Raw genomic sequence first — 19,216 nt, 5'->3', positions numbered from 1 at the left:
TGCAAATGCATTGGCTTGAAAACGGCACCCACGATAGTGCAGAGTAACAGCTAGGAAATTGCGGTTAACACTAGTCACATCCTATCTACCTTGTGCCTTCTGACCGTATACTATGTTGTGCTCTTATGTCACTTGTGTACTTATATGTTTTCTCTACTTTTATGTTCAAACTGGGGAGTAGAAAGAAACAGAATTTCAATCCCTTCTATATCCTGTGCATTTGGCAGAATTGAAAATAAAGTCGACTTTGACCGATTTTGACTTCAAATCAATAAAGTACGAAACATAAGAAATTTTGAAAACTGAATACTTTTTTTGATAGTTTCCCTTTTGGATACATGCTGTTTACAAACGGATGGTTGAAACAGTAGTAAATATTAAATATGCAGACAGCTCTGTCCTCATGTTTACTGGAGTTGTTTTCTACCAGGTGCCAAAGTAATGTTTCTTACACGATGATAAATGGCTTCAAGGATGTCTTCCTTCACGTGCATTCAAAACAACACCAACCACAGAGAGTTGAAACAACATATCATTGTATTAAAGGAATGCTGAAGGCAGCGCAGTGTATCATGGCACAGCCTCGGTACCCTAGGCAGTGGACCATCATCTCACTTGACAGCTCAGGGCCAAATTTCACAATCACAGCCAACTATAAGCTTTCTCTTGTCAAAGTCACAGGTTTGCCAACAAACAGTCAGATCTCTTTCATGTAGATCGAACCCACGAGGCATAAAACACTGAGGTAATTCTGCAATAAAACACATTAAGTTAAATGTATTTGCACCGCCTTAGAGCCTGGGTGGCGTGTGGGAAGAAACAGGAAATTTGCAGATTCCTTTTATACGTCATGTTGCACAGTCGTAGGGTTCTGTAGCAGCAGTGTAGTAAACAACTGGAGTGAGCACAAGTATTCTGGAGGCTACGGAAATGAGGAGGGCAGGTCCATGAAATGCCTCATTGGGCCTCAGCAGTGTGGGTGTGAGCGCTGGTGAGAGTATAAACAGTGCAGTGTGCTATCCGATGACCACTCAGGCACACAGGGCTCATTAATATCTGTCACTAAGTGTTCAACAAAGAGAGCACAGCAATTTATTTTCAGGAATGAAAAGGGAAAGCTGTGCAGGATATGCACCATGACAATGCTGACAAGTGTTTTTTTAAGTTTCTCAACTGACAGAACACAACAAGACTCAAGGGAGGAAAGTTCAAATATCTGTGCTTCTGAAGTTTCACACATCAGAGTTACGCTCAGAATACAGACGAGCATAACGGAGTCAGTCAACGAGCTTTTAATTGTTGAACTAGTTTATTTTTCAAACAGAATGGTTCTCAGTAGAGCACAGTCAACCACCAAGGCCCAAACGGCCCCTTAAATTCAATCAAGCTGCAGATTATATCGACATAAGTTTCAAACACACGGCAATTAAGTGGATTTAAGTAGAGAAACATCCTCATATCACCGATGTTGACATATCTGATACCGCTCTTTTATCTATTTGCATTAATATGCAGTGATGATGACTTATTGACTTATCATTTATGGTTTCCTGTCAGCGCCGAGGATAAGAATGGGTCGACCACGTGTTCTTTTGATTTATTCTTTTATTTGGAGTCACTTACTCGACACAGTCATCCTCAGCTATTTCCTTTTACAGAGTGATCCATTTAGCTTAGTTTTAAAGTAAAGATATGTAACATATGTTTTTTTCTTTCACATAAGTATGGAAAAACTTAAATAATAATAATAATAGAATTAATAATGATACAGAAAGAAATAATAGTAATGATAATAATGATGATAAATAATAACAAAAATACTATTAAATAAATAAAAAAAGATATATATATATTATCAACATGCATACATACATAGTTCTTTAGTGCATACAAAAACAATTTAGACAAAAGAAGGGCGTTTTGGCGAAATATAACTTTTGCATTTCTCCAAAATTTCCTCAAAGTTGGTTTCCTGGAGCTTCATTGGTTTCCTGGAAGGTGATTTGTTCCATAAAACGGTTATCATAGATCATATCGTACCAATCGCCTTCTGATGGGGAATTTCACATGTTCAACTGCCAAGTGACCTGTGTCGCTCCTAAGAACAATAGATAAAGCTTTAGTTTATGGCCTGACACAACTTGCGGGGACTTCCACATACAATCAGAAGTAAATGTGTAACAGTGACACTTTCCCCTGTAACTAACACTCTGCTGCACACAACACAATATTGTTGACTTGTGTTGTGTTGAAGAAATAAAGACAGAGGTAGGATGTCAGCTGAGAACTCATCGCTGTCTTGCTTTATGTTTTCAAATGAAGCTCGGAGGAGATTTCACAAACAGCAGGTGTGATAAATTTAAGACAGATCAATCTTGCACATGGAGAGATTTAAGAAGATTTTAATTTAGGAAATTAAAAATAGAAATATTTACGTTTTTTAACATTATATAAGCTAATATCACATGTTATTGTATTATCAGTCATTATTGATCATTTTGGTTGTATACAAACAACAACAACACAGGAATTGCCTCTTAATAATGTTGTTTTTATAAGAAATTTGTACACAGTCATTTCAAAAGCTTTTAGAATTACAGTGTACAAGGCCAATGAGTTCTGCAGGATCAGATTTAACAGGTACATCTTTACACAAAAGCACAATTGTCTGTTATCCCATCCCCCTTTTTGTTCATAGCTGTTTTCAGGAGCGAGGATAGGACAAGCACAACTTCTTGGATGAGGTTTGAGAACATGTTGCGTAAGACTGAGTGCACTTAACAACTTTATTCAATGGCCATTATGTGAGGCGGAATATGAGTGAGGTTACTTTCAAACCTTGTGAGACGTTAACAGGCCAGGCTCCAGTTACAACGACCTAAGGCAACATGGGAGTTAATGTCATGGTGAAAAATGTATAATAATACAAATGTTCACTTTCATCCCCAAAAATGAATCTTTAAATGTGTGATTAATTTACTTAAATCATAAACATGTCCAGCTCTGCTTTTATGAATCCACTATTTTACGTATAGGTACATGGTAAAATTAAAACAGTTGTATCCAGCAACACACCAAAGTCTTCATCTGTCTGTCATGAGCTCCGGGGGGAGGGGGGAGAAAAAGGGAAAAAAATGGAAAATGAGCTGAGGTGCAAAGGTGAGGTAATTTATGGAAATATGATATCCGGCTTCGTGCCACATAAGAGCGCCTCGCCTGCACAAGTTGATAGATGCAAGACGAGAGAGCTGCAAACGACACCTGGAGCCATAGAGGTGAGTAAATGTGAAACTATGACATGAAGCGAGTAACAAATCTGTACTAATCAGGACGTCGCTCAGCGATATTATTCTTTTTAAGTACGGAATATATGTCTGCTAATTTTATTTTATTTTTTATTTGTATGTAGAACTTTTGTAAAAGATGTTTATTTTCTTTTAACTTTATTTATTTCTTCTGTATTTGTTTACTTACCGATAACAGCACACTTTAACGCACTTTATCACAATCTAAATATGCAACATTTGACCTTTGTTTAATCGAAAGTATTTATTTTTGTCAACTGAGTGACTTAAACTAATCTAAATACAGGAAACATTTACAGACAATGGACATAAAAATACAAATGTGTTTATGATTTATTCAGTAAAATCCTGGTTTAATTTAAGTAGGGTTAAGATATATTCAAAGTGAAAGGACAGCGGGATTAAACAGATTGGAGTTGACACAAAGTTCAAGGTTCATTGTTTCAGATGTGGGCACAGAAGGTGTGGCAGGAGTAACAAAAACAGAGTCATAAAGTAAATATTGTAATTCTCTGCCTTTTCTCCTCCTCTCAGAGCTGAAACTACCGACTGCACCATGCGGTTCTACGTGATGATCCTCCTGCTGAGCCTGTCCTGCGTCTGTCTCACGCTGGCACAAGGTAAGGGACTGCGGACGGACGGTAGTGTCTCATTTACAGGACGCAATAGAGAGCTGTGGACAAACAGCCAAATAAAATGAAGCACCAGTGAGATTTGTTGTACCTGCGTGGGTTGATGTGCCCTCACTGTTTTTTATTGCGCTTTCAGCTCTCCCTGATTGTGCAAACAGCCTTTTGATCAATAGACCCATGTACTTTATCTATGTTGTATAATACATATTTTACTGCCAATACGTGGCACTGGATTGTACCAGACTCCTGACTTGGGGATTTCTGATCCCTCAGTGTCCTATGAAGACTGCTGTCTGAAGTATGTGACAAAAATAAGCGAGAGACATGCAGTGGGTTACAGACTGCAGAGGACTGACGGCGGCTGCAACATCCCTGCTGTGATGTAAGTACTCGTGCAGACACATCAACAACGTCCACTTCCAAGAGTGTGCAGCTCACAGAACTTTAGGACATACAGAAAATATATTAGGTTTTCCAGAGTTTGTGCGTTACCAGCTCCTGACACTTACTTTAATGTGTAGGTGTGTGTGTGCTTCTGTATAGAATGTATGGGTGGATATATGTACGAGTATGTGTGAGCATGTGAGTATATATGAGTACGTATGTGGATATTTCGCGTCCTTGATTCCGACACTGATTCCTATTAATCACATTTGTGTTTTGTCTGCTTCAAGTTCAATAAAAATATAATACAGCCTTTCTTGATTCTTCTTGTTTCTCATTTACTTGTTGTTTCTGTTTCAATGATTGTGTAGCTTCATCATGAGGAAGGGGCGTGTGTTTTGCACAAACGGCAAAGAGCAATGGGTCCAGAAACTGATGGATAAGATCAACCAAAGGATAGGCAATGGCAAAAGACCCGGGAGACGGGTGAGTTTACAGTGACGATAGTTGTTGCACTTCATTACTCTCCATTAGGATCTTCTTATTTTCAGTGTGAATCTTTGTATTGAGATTTGTTTTTTAAAGTTAGAATAAAGCAAGTTGCTGCACTAGAATCGAGACAAATGACTTTGAAATACTTTGACTGCATTGACAGATTTATGCTCTTATTCTGAGACTTAACCTTTAAATGGAAGACAGGGACATGTGATAGTTAATTTTAAAATGAACTTTGAATGTGTTTATCCTTCACAGCCCCATCGACCGCGGCAGAACAGAGGCTGAGGGCGTCCGCCTGCTGCCCCACCTGTGTCCCTCCGCCCTCTGGCAAATCTTAACATTGAGCAACAGTGGTGGTTTTATGGCATCTGACTGGCAGGCAGTTGAGGAGGTTTGCCAAATCCTGTAGCATTTTATCTTTAGTTTCACTATCCAGGAGGATGAGGGTCCAAAGCTTGTGTGGGAAAAAAACTTTGTTCTCCGGGGGTTGAGCGGCGGATGTGCCTGAGTGGTCTCCAGATGATGCTTTCAAATGCATAAATACATTCAACAGCTGCTTCAGTGAGAGCGTCTTCTCGCCTTTTAAAACATCAGATTTTCAATAAGCTGCTTAATCACACAAATGGTGATGGAAACTAAATACTAATAATTAATACAATATTTCTTGTGTGATGTACCTCTGCTTCTATCAAATATGTGTGTCAATGCAAACACTAATTGCTAAGTGTGTCATAATAAAGGAGAAGCTCATGTCTTAATTTGTAAATGTCTATATTTTCATATATTTTGTATTCAGGTTTTGGTGTATTTTGCAGTGTGTGTTCAAATAAAAGCATTATTACAGTAAACAAGCTCAAAGTTGTTTCATTTATTTCATTATTTGAATTCATTTTTACACTTTATTATACACTTTAGAACATGAAGAGTTTGGATTGTAAGTTTCCTATAATCATATTGTGTAAGAAGCTTTTAAGAAGCTCCACTGACTTCACTGTGTCTTTATGGGGCTTCAAACATCAAACATTTCCAAACACTTCATGGGGAAAGAACAGGTCGTCCACTAACAAGAAAGTCGGTGGTTCGATGCCTTGCACCTTCGTTCCACGTACTGTTGTGTGATGAAGGAATTGCTGCACATAGCTGCACTGTATGAATGTGCATGTGAACATCGCTTAGAGTCGTCTTCAGGACTGGAAAAGCACAAATACAAACCATCCACCAGCTTAATGAAGCTGCTTTAACTCTCATACATCACCTGATACTATTAATATTAAACACTGGCATTGTTAAACATGATTATACTGAGAGTGGTGTCCAAGTGACACTTTAAATACAACACAATACAAATAATAGATGTGTAAATATGCTCACCTCAAGAAACCCACTGCTTTTCTGCTGATCACTGCAATACAACACAATTCTATCATTTAGAAGAAAGTGTTAAAATCACACATGCACCACTTTTCACAGTGGGATCAGCATTTTTCACATATCAGGATAAGTTTTCTTGGCACAGTGTCACACGTTTGAAGCTCCTATTCTTGAGTTTGAGCTTCTCAAAATTCTGTGGTCTCATGCAATTATACATTTCATACTCTGACATTGTGGTTTGGGTCATTTTTATTTAAAATGTATTTTGTTGTCCTGCTTCTTGTCTGGTGGCATCTCGCACTGTGACCCTGGACAGAGTGAATGGATCCCAAAAATGAACGGGTGAATATTTCTCATTGTTATGTTTTGAGTGTGTGTCCCACTTTAAATCTTATCAGCCATGTGGTTTGTATACGTGCACATTGATGACTTCCACACAATGGGGCCATGCAGAGGCGTCATCTTGCAAATTGCTATCATACAATCCTGCACATTCATGTATAAATGTTTATTTATCAGACAGGTATTAACACATCCTCTCACCAGATCTGGGCCTGCACACGAGTACGAGGTAAGTTGTGCAATCAACATTATAAAAATACTTAATGCCCAAAGTATTTGTTTTATACTACCAAGGCAAAGGTGACATATAATAATTTCACTGACATTAATGGTATATACTTCTTATACATCACACAGTTTGACAAGTAGACTCACCACCTTCAGGAATCTGGCTGCAGCTTGGGAAAGATATCTGAGCTGAGACCCAGTTTCTTCTTGTGTATATCAAAACAACACGGCTACGCTCGTATGCATGGAGGGAAAGAAAGAAATGTCTGGTTGGCATCATAAGCAGAAATCTGGGCCGTCTTTTATAAAGAGGAAAAAAACCGTGAAAGGAAAGTATGAGACGGGAAAGCAATATATGGGAAAATCACTTTAGGCCGCAACAAATGTGATGAATTACAGGGAATGGGATGTTTGAACATGTATAAATCAGAAGAAGAGAAAATGAGGCTATTACATGTCACAGCAGGCTGTAAAAACTGAAATAAAACCGATAGAAGTCACGGCACTGACTTGTTTCCTATTGTTTCATCTCCTTCACCTTAATAACGTAAAAAAGCTTTGAAAATTAGCGTGAACATAAATCCAAAGACTGACCTGTCATCTTGACTCCTATGAGTCTAGAAAGGCCAATAAAAAAGAGAACGCAGCCATAAATCACAGCACACCACAAAGTGAAATCACATTATGTTTATTATCATTTCTCTAACATCATGTCATAGCTGCTACTTTAGCTCATATGTAAAGTATATATATATATTCATATATACTATGAATCTTGCAGTTAAGTAACTGTTGCAGACATCTGTTAACTGCATATACTTTTTAAAGACATCTCCTGAGATGTATAAATATACATTATTAATAAATATAAAATATTAATAATTGCATATAAACATAGTTATTTACATTTAATCAAATTAGAATGAATATGTATAAAATATAATAACATACATTCTTTTTTAAATCACAAAGATTTGTTTTATGTAAAATCCACATCCCAATTTAAGTAGAAGGGCAGCAAGAAAATTCTGGGACAGATTTTTTTCATGTCTTTGCTTTAAAATAAGGAACAAAATTAAATGTATTCTACTTAATTATTTATAAAAACTTTACAACTAGAAGAAACAAAAAAATATGTTGCCCTGCTAATTTATGTTGTTATGATGTTTAGCATTTATGAGAATTCATTCATCATTAAGAATTAAATTAACTAGTTAAGGATGAGTGGAAAAATGATCAAACTTTTTAACACCGATTCATCATACAAAGTCTGGACGAAAACCAAAGTATTGAAGATGTCAGAACCCTATTAAGAAGCATTGTTGCTTTTCCTGATTGACATTTCATTGATCATTTATAATTTCCAAAAATGAATCAAAGGAACGTGTGGTTTTATTTCCACATTCCTGATGCCTGAGCCTCAGGGGCATTGAGTTTCCTTTCATACTCGGTTGTTTCAGATAAGCTCACAACATGTTGGATGTTGTCACAGAATGTGCCTCCGGTCTAAACTTTCATTCACGGTGAATTACAACAGCATGAGCGCAGCGACACCTGCTCAGAATCAAAAGTGAAACCATGTTCTGTCCTTTTAGCTTCACCGAAAAACTGATAGAAATCTATTAAAGGATTCATTCAATATTTTATGGTTGTTCTGCTCCCTGTTTCCAAGAGTAAGACTAAAAGAACCGCATCATGAACGTGTGTTAAATATGGAGTTTGTGCATCTTTTTGTGTAACATCTACAACGGTGTCACATCATGTGAAGACAAGACGAGTGTAGGAAGTGAAATCGACAGGTCCACCTTAAAAAAATAATTTATGTGTTCTGCTGTTCACATTTTCACATACTCTATACAACTATATTTGTATATTTATATTGAAATTACATTAATGATTGCCACAGTAATATATGATTGCCTATTGCAATATACTGTAATTATTGCTCTGGTAATGATGTTTGCACTGTTATCAATTATACGACAATAAAAAACTTAAATCTATCGTTGGATATCATTTGAGGCACTAATAGATATAAGTTTAACCTTTGGACCAAATAATCTTGGCCTCCTGGCTCCATCTCCACACACTCACAAACTGTCACATCAAACTCTTTGGAAGAAGTCAAAGAAGCACGTGTTCCAAAAGGCTACATGATGACGCAGACAACAGAGTGGCGTTTATTCAATGCTCCGTCTGAGTCCACTCTACATCGGAGTCTGTTCTGAGATTCCTTCATGCACGACTGGTTGTGTTCCACAGCTTCCACACATCTCCTCTTCTGAATGCGATGCAGTATAATCCGGTAGGTCCCGCAGACGGGGCTCCTCAGGTCCACGCTGCTGTTGAGGAGATGAGCCCTGGTGATGCCGAGATCCTCCAGCGCTGCCTTCACATTTACTTCGTCGGGGCTGAGGATGCGGCTGGGCTCAGCCAGATGTGAGGGTGTAGAGCTGTAGGAGGGATAGGCCTGGGGATACTCAACGCCTCTCATCCAATCACTGGACGTGATCTGTGCCATCGTGAGGCGATCAACAGGCACCGGCCTCAGGAGGCCCTTGATGACCTCCTGGCAGGATTCAGGTACGTAGGGGGGGATGGCGTAAGAGCCATGCAGGATACAACATTTCAGTCTTCCGGTGTTTGTAGCTTTGAATGGCATGGTGGCGGTCATCATGAAGTAAAGCAAGATACCCAGCGCCCACATATCCACATATCGACCTATATAACCCCTCCCCTTGAAGAGCTCGGGGGCGGCGTACGGTGGAGAGCCACAGAACGTGTGGAGGACGTCGCTGGGGCAGCAGAACGCGCTGAAACCAAAGTCGCCCACTTTAATGCAGTAAGTGTTGGTGTAGAAAACATTCTCTGCCTTCAGGTCCCGGTGCACAATATTACTGTCGTGCTGGAAAAAGAGAAATAAAAAAGGGGGGAATGTTTGAGATTGTTAGATTCAGTTTTCTTGCAGGGGAATTGGAAAGTTGATTAACTTTCCTGCATGGAAAGTCAAATGAAAACCTTATTTTTACTTTTTACTTTACTAGTTCAAAAACTATTATATTGTTGATAACGGCTCCTCTGTCTTTCATTTTCATATTCAAATATACTGATATCACTGTTGACCTACAAGCTACTGTTGACTGACCATATGTTTGACAGCAGACAGGACCTGGGAAAACACCAGCTTGCTCTCCAGATCAGACAGGTGCCCCCTGGTGCTGATGCGTGAGAACAGCTCTCCTCCGCTGGCGTACTCCATCACCAGGTGGAGCCGCCTGAAGGTCTCCACCACCTCGTACAGCCGCACTATGTTGGGATGGGCCAGCTTGTCCATGCAGGAGATTTCAGAGGCAAAGAGCGTCTGTGAACGCTTGTCCAGACGAACCTTATCCAGGATTTTAACTGCCACTCGCTCTGTGAGACGAAGACAGGACAGGGAGTAAACCCATTTCAGTCTGTGGTGGGTGAGTGCAGCCTTTTCAAACCAACTGATCCTCACTTTGACAGATTTATTGTATTTTGTTTAGTAATTTGCCCGAGGACACTTCTGCATGCAGAAGCGGAAGACTGGCATCGATCGAACGACCTTCTGGTTAGAGGATGACCCGCTTTCCCCCCTGAGCCACTTTATAGAGCATCTTTCAAGACACTAAAGGCCACGTTTAAAAAACCAAACAAAAACGGAGTAAAGAAATGAAATAACTTAAAAAAATATAAATAAAGCAAACCAAGGACAGAAAATAAGAGATGAAATGCTAGTGGGGGGTAGAGTTCAAAGCCTTCGTGAACATGTGGGTTTTGAAGAGTTTTTATAAAGTGTGCAGAGATGTGGGAGTGCAGAGCTTTGAAGTCTCCAAATAGAAACATAAGCAGTTTTAGTAAAATGCACTGATATTTAATCCTGTGACCAAAAACAATCTTTTTAGCCACCGTCTCATGTTTGATCACTGAAGCTGTAGAAACCGGAGTAAAGAACATTCAGTATCTCACCTTTAGTCAGGTCATGTATTCCCAGTCTGACCTCGGAGAAGTTGCCACAGCCGATCTGCCCTCTCAGCTCGTAAAGCCCCACCCGCCGTCCAAACGTCAGGTCATTCATCACCCTCTCTGAATGGGTCAGATCGTAGAAGGCCTTCCCAAAAGCTGTGCGCTGCGTCGACTCCTGCTCCTCTGCCACGTTCTCCTTTGCCTCCAGCCTCTTTTCCCCCTTTGTGGGCAACAGGGTGAGGATCTCCTCCTGAGGTGGAGGCGTCTTCAAGTGAGTCCCTGAGGTGGAGATGATGAGATCCAACAGAAACGATTTTGAAATATGTATATCATTATATTGGATGGAATAAAAGTGTATATAGAAATTATAAGATCCTGCAATTTAAATGTAGGGATGCGTCTGTACTCACATGTTTTGCCTTTTAAGTTCTTCCTGCTCCTCTCTGTGTTGATGGCGTTATTTCTATTCTGCAAATACATTATTCCTGCAGAATCTGAGGGTTTGGAGATGTTCTAAAACCAAAAATAGGAAAGCCGAGAAAGCAAATTTCCACGAAACAAAAACTACAGAAAACAAACAATGTAATATTCATAGTTTGAGTTCAAAAGCACCGGCATGCATCAGAGAACTTGCTCCAATAAAGTTGCTCTGGTCCAGAAGTTGCTCTACCACCGCTGGTCGTTTTTCCACGACAGCCCTTTTCCCTGTGCTGCACCATTGTCTCCTGATGTATAATCCAAACCTACCGGCCTGTAATCCCACAGTGTCGGACTCCACCCACGCACACAGACAATAGATGAGCTCTACAGAGGCTTCTTTAACCCCTAGACTGGAACATGGAGACTGATACAGGTGCTGGAACAGGACACTGATGGGATTATATGTGCTGCTTATAAACCGTACTAGGGGTCAGTGGACTGGGGGAAGGTCATGATACCAGTCGACATAGTTCAACTGCTTGAGGTTGAACAAAGACAGAGTTTGGTTGTTTTTACATTAATGTTAAGTCAAAGTATTGAGGAAGGATGCAGTGATAACACATAGAAATGCAATTATTTTGTCATTTTCCACCAACTCAAAACCAAAAAACAGCAATTTAACCTTCATGAACTCAACCAGAACCTTAAAGGAGAGAACACAGGTCTGAAGTCGTGGCCCTCGGACTGGAAGACACAGTAACACAGTGACCCGGACACTGACACTGACACCAGACAGTGACACAAGGCCGGAAAGTCCAGGTACTGATGAACTACCCCCATCACTCCTGTCAACCACTGACTGCAGCCTGGACACAGGGATTGTGATGCAGTCATCGTGCATAAGCTGCATGTTCATGCTGCAGATGAGTCATCGTAATCCAATCACAGCCCCAGTGACTATCTGAGCATGTGCACTGCTGAATGAAAGTCCAAGGAGAGAGAGAGGCTGAATAGAAAAATATGCAAGATCAAAGGAGACTCAACTGGAAATAGAAAATCAATGTGCAGTTCACTATCTGTGATAAAGATGACTAACGAATGAGGAAGAGATTGAAAATGCATTTGAGGTGTCACAACATTTACACCAGGCCTGTTTTGAATTGGTGTTAAACTCCTTTGCATGTTGAAAACTCAATTTAATATCAATAGATATAGAGAAATTCGTAGATTTAGGCTTTATATCAACTTTAATATCAATAAACTGATGCTGATTAGTATTCAAAGTATTCAAATGGGCAGGGTGGTGCCTCTGTAGATTGTGAATTCCTATAGTTTCAATAAATAACAACATTGTGGGGACTGACAGTTTATTCTTGACCTTGAACAAAGCAGTTAACAAAGTTCAGCACAATGTCTATCAGTAGCTGCTCTGCTGCTTTCTGTTGGATTACAAATGGAATATTGAAGAATTGCAGATGTTCAAATGTTTATTTTCTTGTTTGACTATTGTTTCCTTGTTATAATGGGAACTTTAAATGTCAGCGTTTAATCCAGTCTAGACATAAAAATCATTAAAGTGCTCGGAGAGGAGCAAACTTTATCTGCGGAGGAAGATCATGTGACACACGAAAAAGCTCCAGAACAGCACACAAATGTTTTTAATATAAATACAAGCAAGGACAAATCAGACACACAAACATACTGAAACATAGCAAACTAAATAAAAACAAAGAACACATATAAATCAGTGGCTAAAATTAATAAAATAAAATAAAAAAGAAATGTGACAAAACAATTCAAACTGATTTTAAAACTTTGGTTAATTTATTCTCAAACTTGATAACCTGTGACGCCTGATGACATCTGAATAAAAACTGCATAGTCCATATTTTATTTTTATTATCACTTCACAACACTTGTGACCCTTTAAGGCCCCAAAACCTAGAATTTTAAAACTTGTGATCAACTTTATTGAGTTTTGACTCTCTTGACAACATATCATGGGATCTACATAATTAAATCAAGTATGTGTGAATGTGGGTTTTACCAGGATTATGATGGAGTTTCAGTAAGATTTGTTGCAGCTGAATGAAAGGAATCAACAATGGAATCACCCTAATCAAGGTGTCTGAGTGCCGACGGCTCTCTGAACGATGATCCGTTGATCCCGCAGAAAATGAGGGGATCACATCAACACTTCAAAGAAGGACTAACACCTTATTAAGGCCTGAGTGGAGGATCAGTAAAAGGCCGACATTATAAACGTCTCTCCTGTGATTAAAGCAGAAAGTGGTTTATAAGGAAAAGGAAACAAAAGATAGTATTTAAATTTCCTTTTTTAGATTTAAAAATGAGAAAATATTAGAGTTATTCTTGTCCTTTTTGCCAGCATATTGTTTTCTTAGTTGAATTTCTGTTTTAGATCTCATAAACTTGCAGTGGCCTACATGTTTGGGAGCTGTTTTAACACCGATGATCTTGTTTTCTGTCTCTATGTTTCTCTCTGGAGGGAATGAGCAGCAGCAGAGGGTTGAAGGGCAGCTCTGAGAGGTCTGGCCATTTGGTGTCATGTTGAATAAACACAAAGGTGCTGGAGCTTTCTGAAGGGGAGGCCTCAAGGGGCCCCCACGCTGATCCTGTTTATGTGTTTTGGCCGGGTTTTGTTTTAAGTCGGAGGTGCTAAACACCTTCCCCCTGAGATAAAAGATGATTAATGCTTTGAATGAGCGACGCTTTAATGGCTCGAGGCTACTTAAGCACTTCATTAGGCTGAGCTCGGGCCCGGTTGACACACTCTGAGGTCCCGTCGCGGCAGAAACAAGAGGAGCTGTGCAGACTCCCTTTGAAGTGGCCCCTGGTTGTAAGAACACACGGCCCTCCAGCATGGAAATTTGATTAGCTCTCACTTCTCTTTTTGACTCCACACCACTCTGAGACCTGGTTTTTTGGGGTGACATTTGGGGCTGAAGCTCGATCCCACATAAATATCAGAGGCACCGCTGAGCCGAGGGACACTCAGGATCTGGCAGCCGAGGAGCAGATTGGGACTAAAGCCATGGACGTACCCTGGTCGTTGTTTCTCCTCCTGTGCGGCCTCCACATGACCTGTAAGTACTGTTTGCTTTGCTCTACTCTGCTGCTGCTGCTGTGACTTTATCCAGGCAGCTATTCACTCACTGGATTAACACCGTGTCTGCTCAAATGTACTTGCTAATCCCTTGTTATGTGATTAAACGTGGGGAGAGGATGTGACGCTGTGGGATGTGTGTGTTTAGTTCACTTGGGACTACTGTAACAGTGAGGTCAAATTACTACTCTGAGACACACATACTTAAAATACTTCAGTATTATTTCCTAACTCTTATTTTCATTATGGATAAATGAATAAAACACTTGTTTTCAACATAGTCACGCAAGAATCTCTAAATATGTTTTCCCTTTGTAACACATATTCAAATAATCAATGTTTTCCAATCAGAAATAACCCTGAAGAAAGTAAATCCTGCAGAGTTGCATTTTGTGTTTAACTTCATTTTAATATTGATTGAATACTAATGATTTCCCCCCCAAAATGAACTGATACAACATGATACCATGTTACGTCACTGATGGTACTAATGTGTGTTTATGGTGTGTTTTCCAGTGACGGGGGTGTTGGGCAAACACATCGATCACAGAAACCTGTTCACGCAGAGAATGTGCTGCAAGAGACAGAGCCACTTTGTGTACATAGGACAAGGTAACGCTCCACAATCCTTCAGTGACTGTTTATTCATTTATTTTTATACTTTCTTCTATACTTTTTATAGAAAAAAAAAAAATGACGTCTTCTCGTATTTCAATTTTTGGATTGATTAATAGCAAATAGCACATACCTATGCATCTATGTATCTATGTATCTATCTATCTATCTATCTATCTATCTATCTATCTATCTATCTATCTATCTATCTATCTATCTATCTGTCTCATCATTTTTCTCGATCTCTCCCGTCAGACATCTCTGGGAGCCCTGTCAGTGTGGATGTGGGGTTGTGCAGGTCTCACTGTGTAGCAGCCTCGTCCAGAGCCTCCTCACATGAAGCTGGGCAGCAGGATTATTCAAAATATTCCTCCATGCTGGAGTTCCTCAGGAGCAAAAAGGTAAGTGGCAGTTCCCAACCTCGCCACCAGGGGGCGTCCCTGTGACTTGTGTGGTTGTCTGATAAGGCGGATTTGATATATAGGAAGTCAATGTAAAAACATATCAACTTTTAAAGTTTGGATTTATATATCAACTTTTAAAGTTTGGATTTATAGATCAACTTTATGTAAAATTTATAAATATCACTTTGCATGATCAATAAATACCTTTGGGGGGGAGTTTGGTGTAAATATCACACAGTGGGAGTTGAACCACTAAATGCATCTGATTACTCAGACATGTTGTGACCCGGAACAATTAAAACAACTTTCCAATCACCTCCCTGAAGCTGAGGAGCCGAGGAGCCGGAGCTGCGGAGAGCACGGAGCCGCAGAACCAGCGGCCCTCCTGCGGGGCCGACCAGCTGTGTGCGCCCACCGGGATGCGTGTGGAGCGGCTGCTGCTGCTGGAGGGGCCCCGGGAGGTGGAGGTGGTGGAGGAGTGTCAGTGCGAGATCAGGCTGAGTCAGTGCATCCGAGTCCCGGCGCTGAGGACGTACTTCTCCGAGACCCCGTACGAGACCATCATCGACGTGGGAGGATGCTCCAGCTCCAAGGGCACCCCAGGTGTGTGTGTGTGTGCGTGTGCGTGCGTGTGTGAGCACAACAGAAAGTGGTGCTCAACAAACAGCAGGTCACGTGCAGCATTATTCATTTAGAAATTTAAACTTTCAGAAATAACAGCCACGTAAAGATTGATTTATTTACATGATCTCTATAAACTGATAATATGATGGTAAAGTTTCACAAATACCAACATTTTGTCCAAATTGTCACATTACATTATTTCTTATTTTATTTAAACAAGTCTTATATGTGTTTACTTTATGTTTTTTTACACTTAAACTTGTTTTTACTTTCCTTAAATCAACTTTGAGTATAAGTACATTTTGAGTCAAGTATTTTATTCATTGCCTTGTATTTTATTTCATATTATGATATGTTAGCGTTGCAACAGGGAACAATATCAATATCTGATTAAGGCCTTGATTATGTTTGTGCTTTGAGTGAAAGATTTAAAAAAGTTAAGTCGTATAAGTTTAACTTATGTGGTGACTGAAGTAGGATTTATTGCTGTTCACTATACTGATAGAGTTCAAGCTTAAGGTCTTATGTTATGGGCAAGAAACAAAAAGAAGCTACATGCACATACATGATTGAAGGATTTGGTTTAATGCTGAAAAAATATATATCACAATCAAATTGAAAATACATAGTTTCATGTCAGTGTTCAGATATCACTGATGTAAACAAACATTTAACAGCATCAGAAAAACACACGTAAAGAAACTACTGTCTAGTGCATTGAAAGGCCCATTGCAGAGCTGCTGTTAATCTGTTTGTTTGGATCTCAGATTATAACTGAGCTTTTCTTCTTCCGTATAAATCTAACATTTCCTTTAACAATCACTCACAGAGGGATTCTCCTGTGTCCCCACCAAGTTTGACTCCGCTCTGGTGGAAACCCCCAACAAAGTGGATCTCATCCAGACGGTGGTGGCCTGCGAGCTGAAGGAAAGCTGCTACAGGGTCCCGTACGTGGAGTATTACTATGAAATCGTCCTTCACGCAGATGGGGTCCGAGAAGAGAGGCTAAAAGTAGGCACCGAAACACAAACTCTCATATTTCCATCCACAACTTACAACAGAGCTTGTTTCGTCTTTGATTAGCTCGGCATACTTAACACCAGCAGAGCGATTCATTTCTGATGCCGCTTTCACACTCTTTTGTAACCAAGCTGAGAGGAAACGGGGATGGAGTTTGGTGCCAGACAGTAATGAAGTATCTTCATTCATCACACACATGTGTGGGAGACGGCACTTAATCAGGCTAATCCGCTGGCCGGTGGCTGGCACCGCACGTCCTTCTGTGAAGGACTTAAGGATGTTTCGCATGCTTATTCATGCACAACCTGCAGCAATACACATGGCAGACTGGCAGGTTTCATTTTGAATAGAGACAGAGTAGGAATTTCTTCCACTTCACCAACTTCCAGTGAACATGGAGAAGGGAAAATAGGCTTCAGAGGCCAAAACACAAGAAGCCACTCCTCCAAGTGCAAATTTATTTTGAAAAAAGCACAGTTGACCTCATCAGGGTCTCAAAAACATGATAAAGAAGATGCTTGATCACATGGCAAAGAATACAAGCTCTACATTCTGTGCAGTAAAACTTTTTCTGGGACAAAGCTGTCCTGAGGAAATGAGGATTTAGATCCAGTATGTCCCATTCAACAAACTCTTAAAGAAAATTACTACAAACCAGATATGTAACATTCTTAAAGCCACAAAAACAATCTGGCCTTATTTGTGACGTTTTCTGATAAATGAAGGGGTTGATAGAGAGAATTTGAAACTGAGTTCCTCCTCTCCCCGCTGTTGGTCATCTGCTGTGTTGCAGCCCCAGAGGTGCGAGCGGAGTGCAAACACAAATGGCCCCTGCAGGTGTCGAATCAAAGCAGTTAACATGATAAACAGCAGCTGGCCCCCCGGCTCAACTGGGTCAATATTTGTGACCAGCTGTGAGCTCATTGCCCTCTCTCTGTGTTGCTAATTTTCCACAGGAAATAGATGTGGGCAGATGTTTGGGAGGCTGCACTACAGGAAACCGATGCCTTCTCAGGTAAGTATGAACCCTGCTGCTGCAGGCAAACACACACACACACACACACACACACACACACACACACACACACACACACACACACACACACACACACACACACACACACACACACACACACACACACACACACACACACCTCCTCTGCCACTCCCATGACAATTGCCTGTGAGCTCTGACACCTCCTGAGCTCTGCATGTTGGCCTTTCTGGTTGATTCCTACACCCGATGTTTCTTTTAAACTTTCAGCATCATAGATTGTGGCAGACTTGTACAACCTCGCTGTCAGTTTAGTTCCACTTTCCAGATTTACTTCATAAGACGTGGATTTTATGGCCTGATTTGGGGAAATTTTGCACACATGAGACCAGAAAGGTCTGAATTTGAATTGTATTAATTTCTGTCTCAACACATTTCTGCTAATTCACAGAAGAGATGAAGAGAAGTCATAATATGCACAACTTTGTGCGTGTGTTACATTCTAGTAACAACACTGGCTATTAGAAACTGTAGTTTATTTATTTATTTGAAAATTCCAAGCAAAAAAAAACTGTCATGGGACACACAGCACATACAGAGGTAGTTTAATACGGTGAACGTGATTTTAATCTATTTATTTTGATATTTTCCTCTCTAGGAGTCCATCTGATCCAGGGAACTGCCACTTGTGGGCTGAAGGACAGTCCAGCTCCTGCGTCCCTCAGAGCTATGAGAGCCACAGCTTCCTCCACCAGCATGGAGTGTTACGCACGGTCCTCTCCATCACCTCCTGCCTTTGCCAAAACTGAACACTGCGCCTCCTAGTGGGAAAAACAACTTCCAAGGCCTGCAGGGGCCTCCCGAAGCTTGACTCACAGGGACTAAACCATATACTGAGACATTCTTTTAAGACTTTTCTACTCTAAAGTATTATTGTATTATATGTAATATATGTAAAAATGATAATTTTGTAAATAAATTGAATACCACATCAGTATTATGAATTGTCCTTTTACCACTGTGGAAAACATGTTATCCAAACTGCCAATGAACTATATCACATGTTGGTAACAGGGGCAGATTACATTAGGAAAATAGATGATATTTTACATTTTACCGGAAAAAGAAGTAGTGAGGTGGCCCAACTTTGATTTTATACACAAAATGATTAAAAAGCACATATATTTCTTGTTTGAGTGCAGTAAAAAAGTGAATCTACAGTGAAATGAGATACTGGCTGCACTGAGTCTGTGAGACTTCAATGA

The 19,216-nt window shown here is 40.1% G+C and overlaps 3 protein-coding genes across 4 annotated transcripts; 2 read left to right on the top strand and 1 right to left on the bottom strand.

Annotated features, from left to right (window-relative positions):
- Positions 1 to 3,200: 3,200 nt before the first annotated feature.
- ccl25a (chemokine (C-C motif) ligand 25a) lies at positions 3,201 to 5,677 on the top strand. The gene is made up of 5 exons (XM_034614446.1): positions 3,201 to 3,275; positions 3,840 to 3,925; positions 4,211 to 4,319; positions 4,693 to 4,807; positions 5,075 to 5,677. The coding sequence occupies exons 2-5, from the start codon at positions 3,862 to 3,864 to the stop codon at positions 5,102 to 5,104; spliced, it is 318 nt and encodes a 105-aa protein (XP_034470337.1). The 5' UTR covers positions 3,201 to 3,275; positions 3,840 to 3,861; the 3' UTR covers positions 5,105 to 5,677.
- Positions 5,678 to 8,802: 3,125 nt separating this feature from the next.
- LOC117778762 (serine/threonine-protein kinase NIM1-like) lies at positions 8,803 to 15,319 on the bottom strand. Of its 2 annotated transcripts, XM_034614543.1 has the most exons (5): positions 15,215 to 15,319; positions 11,158 to 11,260; positions 10,751 to 11,026; positions 9,906 to 10,174; positions 8,803 to 9,665 (listed from the first exon to the last, which is right to left on the bottom strand). In XM_034614543.1, exons 2-5 carry the CDS (start codon positions 11,225 to 11,227, stop codon positions 8,910 to 8,912), a joined length of 1,371 nt encoding a protein of 456 aa, XP_034470434.1. In that variant the 5' UTR covers positions 11,228 to 11,260; positions 15,215 to 15,319; the 3' UTR covers positions 8,803 to 8,909. The 2 variants fall into 2 exon arrangements, with proteins under 2 accessions (XP_034470434.1, XP_034470433.1); XM_034614542.1 differs by lacking the exon at positions 15,215 to 15,319 and having other exon boundaries at positions 11,158 to 11,701.
- On the top strand, positions 13,713 to 18,935 carry im:7138239 (uncharacterized protein LOC497366 homolog). The gene is made up of 7 exons (XM_034614544.1): positions 13,713 to 14,274; positions 14,811 to 14,906; positions 15,165 to 15,310; positions 15,640 to 15,916; positions 16,767 to 16,948; positions 17,914 to 17,972; positions 18,610 to 18,935. The coding sequence occupies exons 1-7, from the start codon at positions 14,223 to 14,225 to the stop codon at positions 18,758 to 18,760; spliced, it is 963 nt and encodes a 320-aa protein (XP_034470435.1). The 5' UTR covers positions 13,713 to 14,222; the 3' UTR covers positions 18,761 to 18,935.
- Positions 18,936 to 19,216: the final 281 nt, after the last annotated feature.

This window comes from Hippoglossus hippoglossus, chromosome 17, assembly GCF_009819705.1.
Source record: "Hippoglossus hippoglossus isolate fHipHip1 chromosome 17, fHipHip1.pri, whole genome shotgun sequence".
Classification (NCBI taxonomy): domain Eukaryota; kingdom Metazoa; phylum Chordata; class Actinopteri; order Pleuronectiformes; family Pleuronectidae; genus Hippoglossus; species Hippoglossus hippoglossus.
The sequence above is the reverse complement of the archived record's forward strand: the minus strand, read 5'-3'. Positions and strand labels throughout refer to the sequence as shown.

What these genes read in the sequence shown, in the direction of transcription:
- ccl25a (XM_034614446.1), top strand. Translation starts at nt 3,862, where the DNA reads ATGCGGTTCTACGTGATGATCCTCCTGCTGAGCCTGTCCTGCGTCTGT. An exon ending in CTGTCTCACGCTGGCACAAG is followed by an intron (nt 3,926 to 4,210) that starts GTAAGGGACTGC and finishes CTGATCCCTCAG; the next exon opens with TGTCCTATGAAGACTGCTGT. An exon ending in GCAAAAGACCCGGGAGACGG is followed by an intron (nt 4,808 to 5,074) that starts GTGAGTTTACAG and finishes TATCCTTCACAG; the next exon opens with CCCCATCGACCGCGGCAGAA.
- LOC117778762 (XM_034614543.1), bottom strand. Translation starts at nt 11,227, where the DNA reads ATGTATTTGCAGAATAGAAATAACGCCATCAACACAGAGAGGAGCAGG. An exon ending in GAACTTAAAAGGCAAAACAT is followed by an intron (nt 11,027 to 11,157) that starts GTGAGTACAGAC and finishes TCTCCACCTCAG; the next exon opens with GGACTCACTTGAAGACGCCT. An exon ending in TGTCTGCTGTCAAACATATG is followed by an intron (nt 9,666 to 9,905) that starts GTCAGTCAACAG and finishes CTCTTTTTCCAG; the next exon opens with CACGACAGTAATATTGTGCA.
- im:7138239 (XM_034614544.1), top strand. Translation starts at nt 14,223, where the DNA reads ATGGACGTACCCTGGTCGTTGTTTCTCCTCCTGTGCGGCCTCCACATG. An exon ending in TCCGAGAAGAGAGGCTAAAA is followed by an intron (nt 16,949 to 17,913) that starts GTAGGCACCGAA and finishes AATTTTCCACAG; the next exon opens with GAAATAGATGTGGGCAGATG. An exon ending in GGAAACCGATGCCTTCTCAG is followed by an intron (nt 17,973 to 18,609) that starts GTAAGTATGAAC and finishes TTTCCTCTCTAG; the next exon opens with GAGTCCATCTGATCCAGGGA.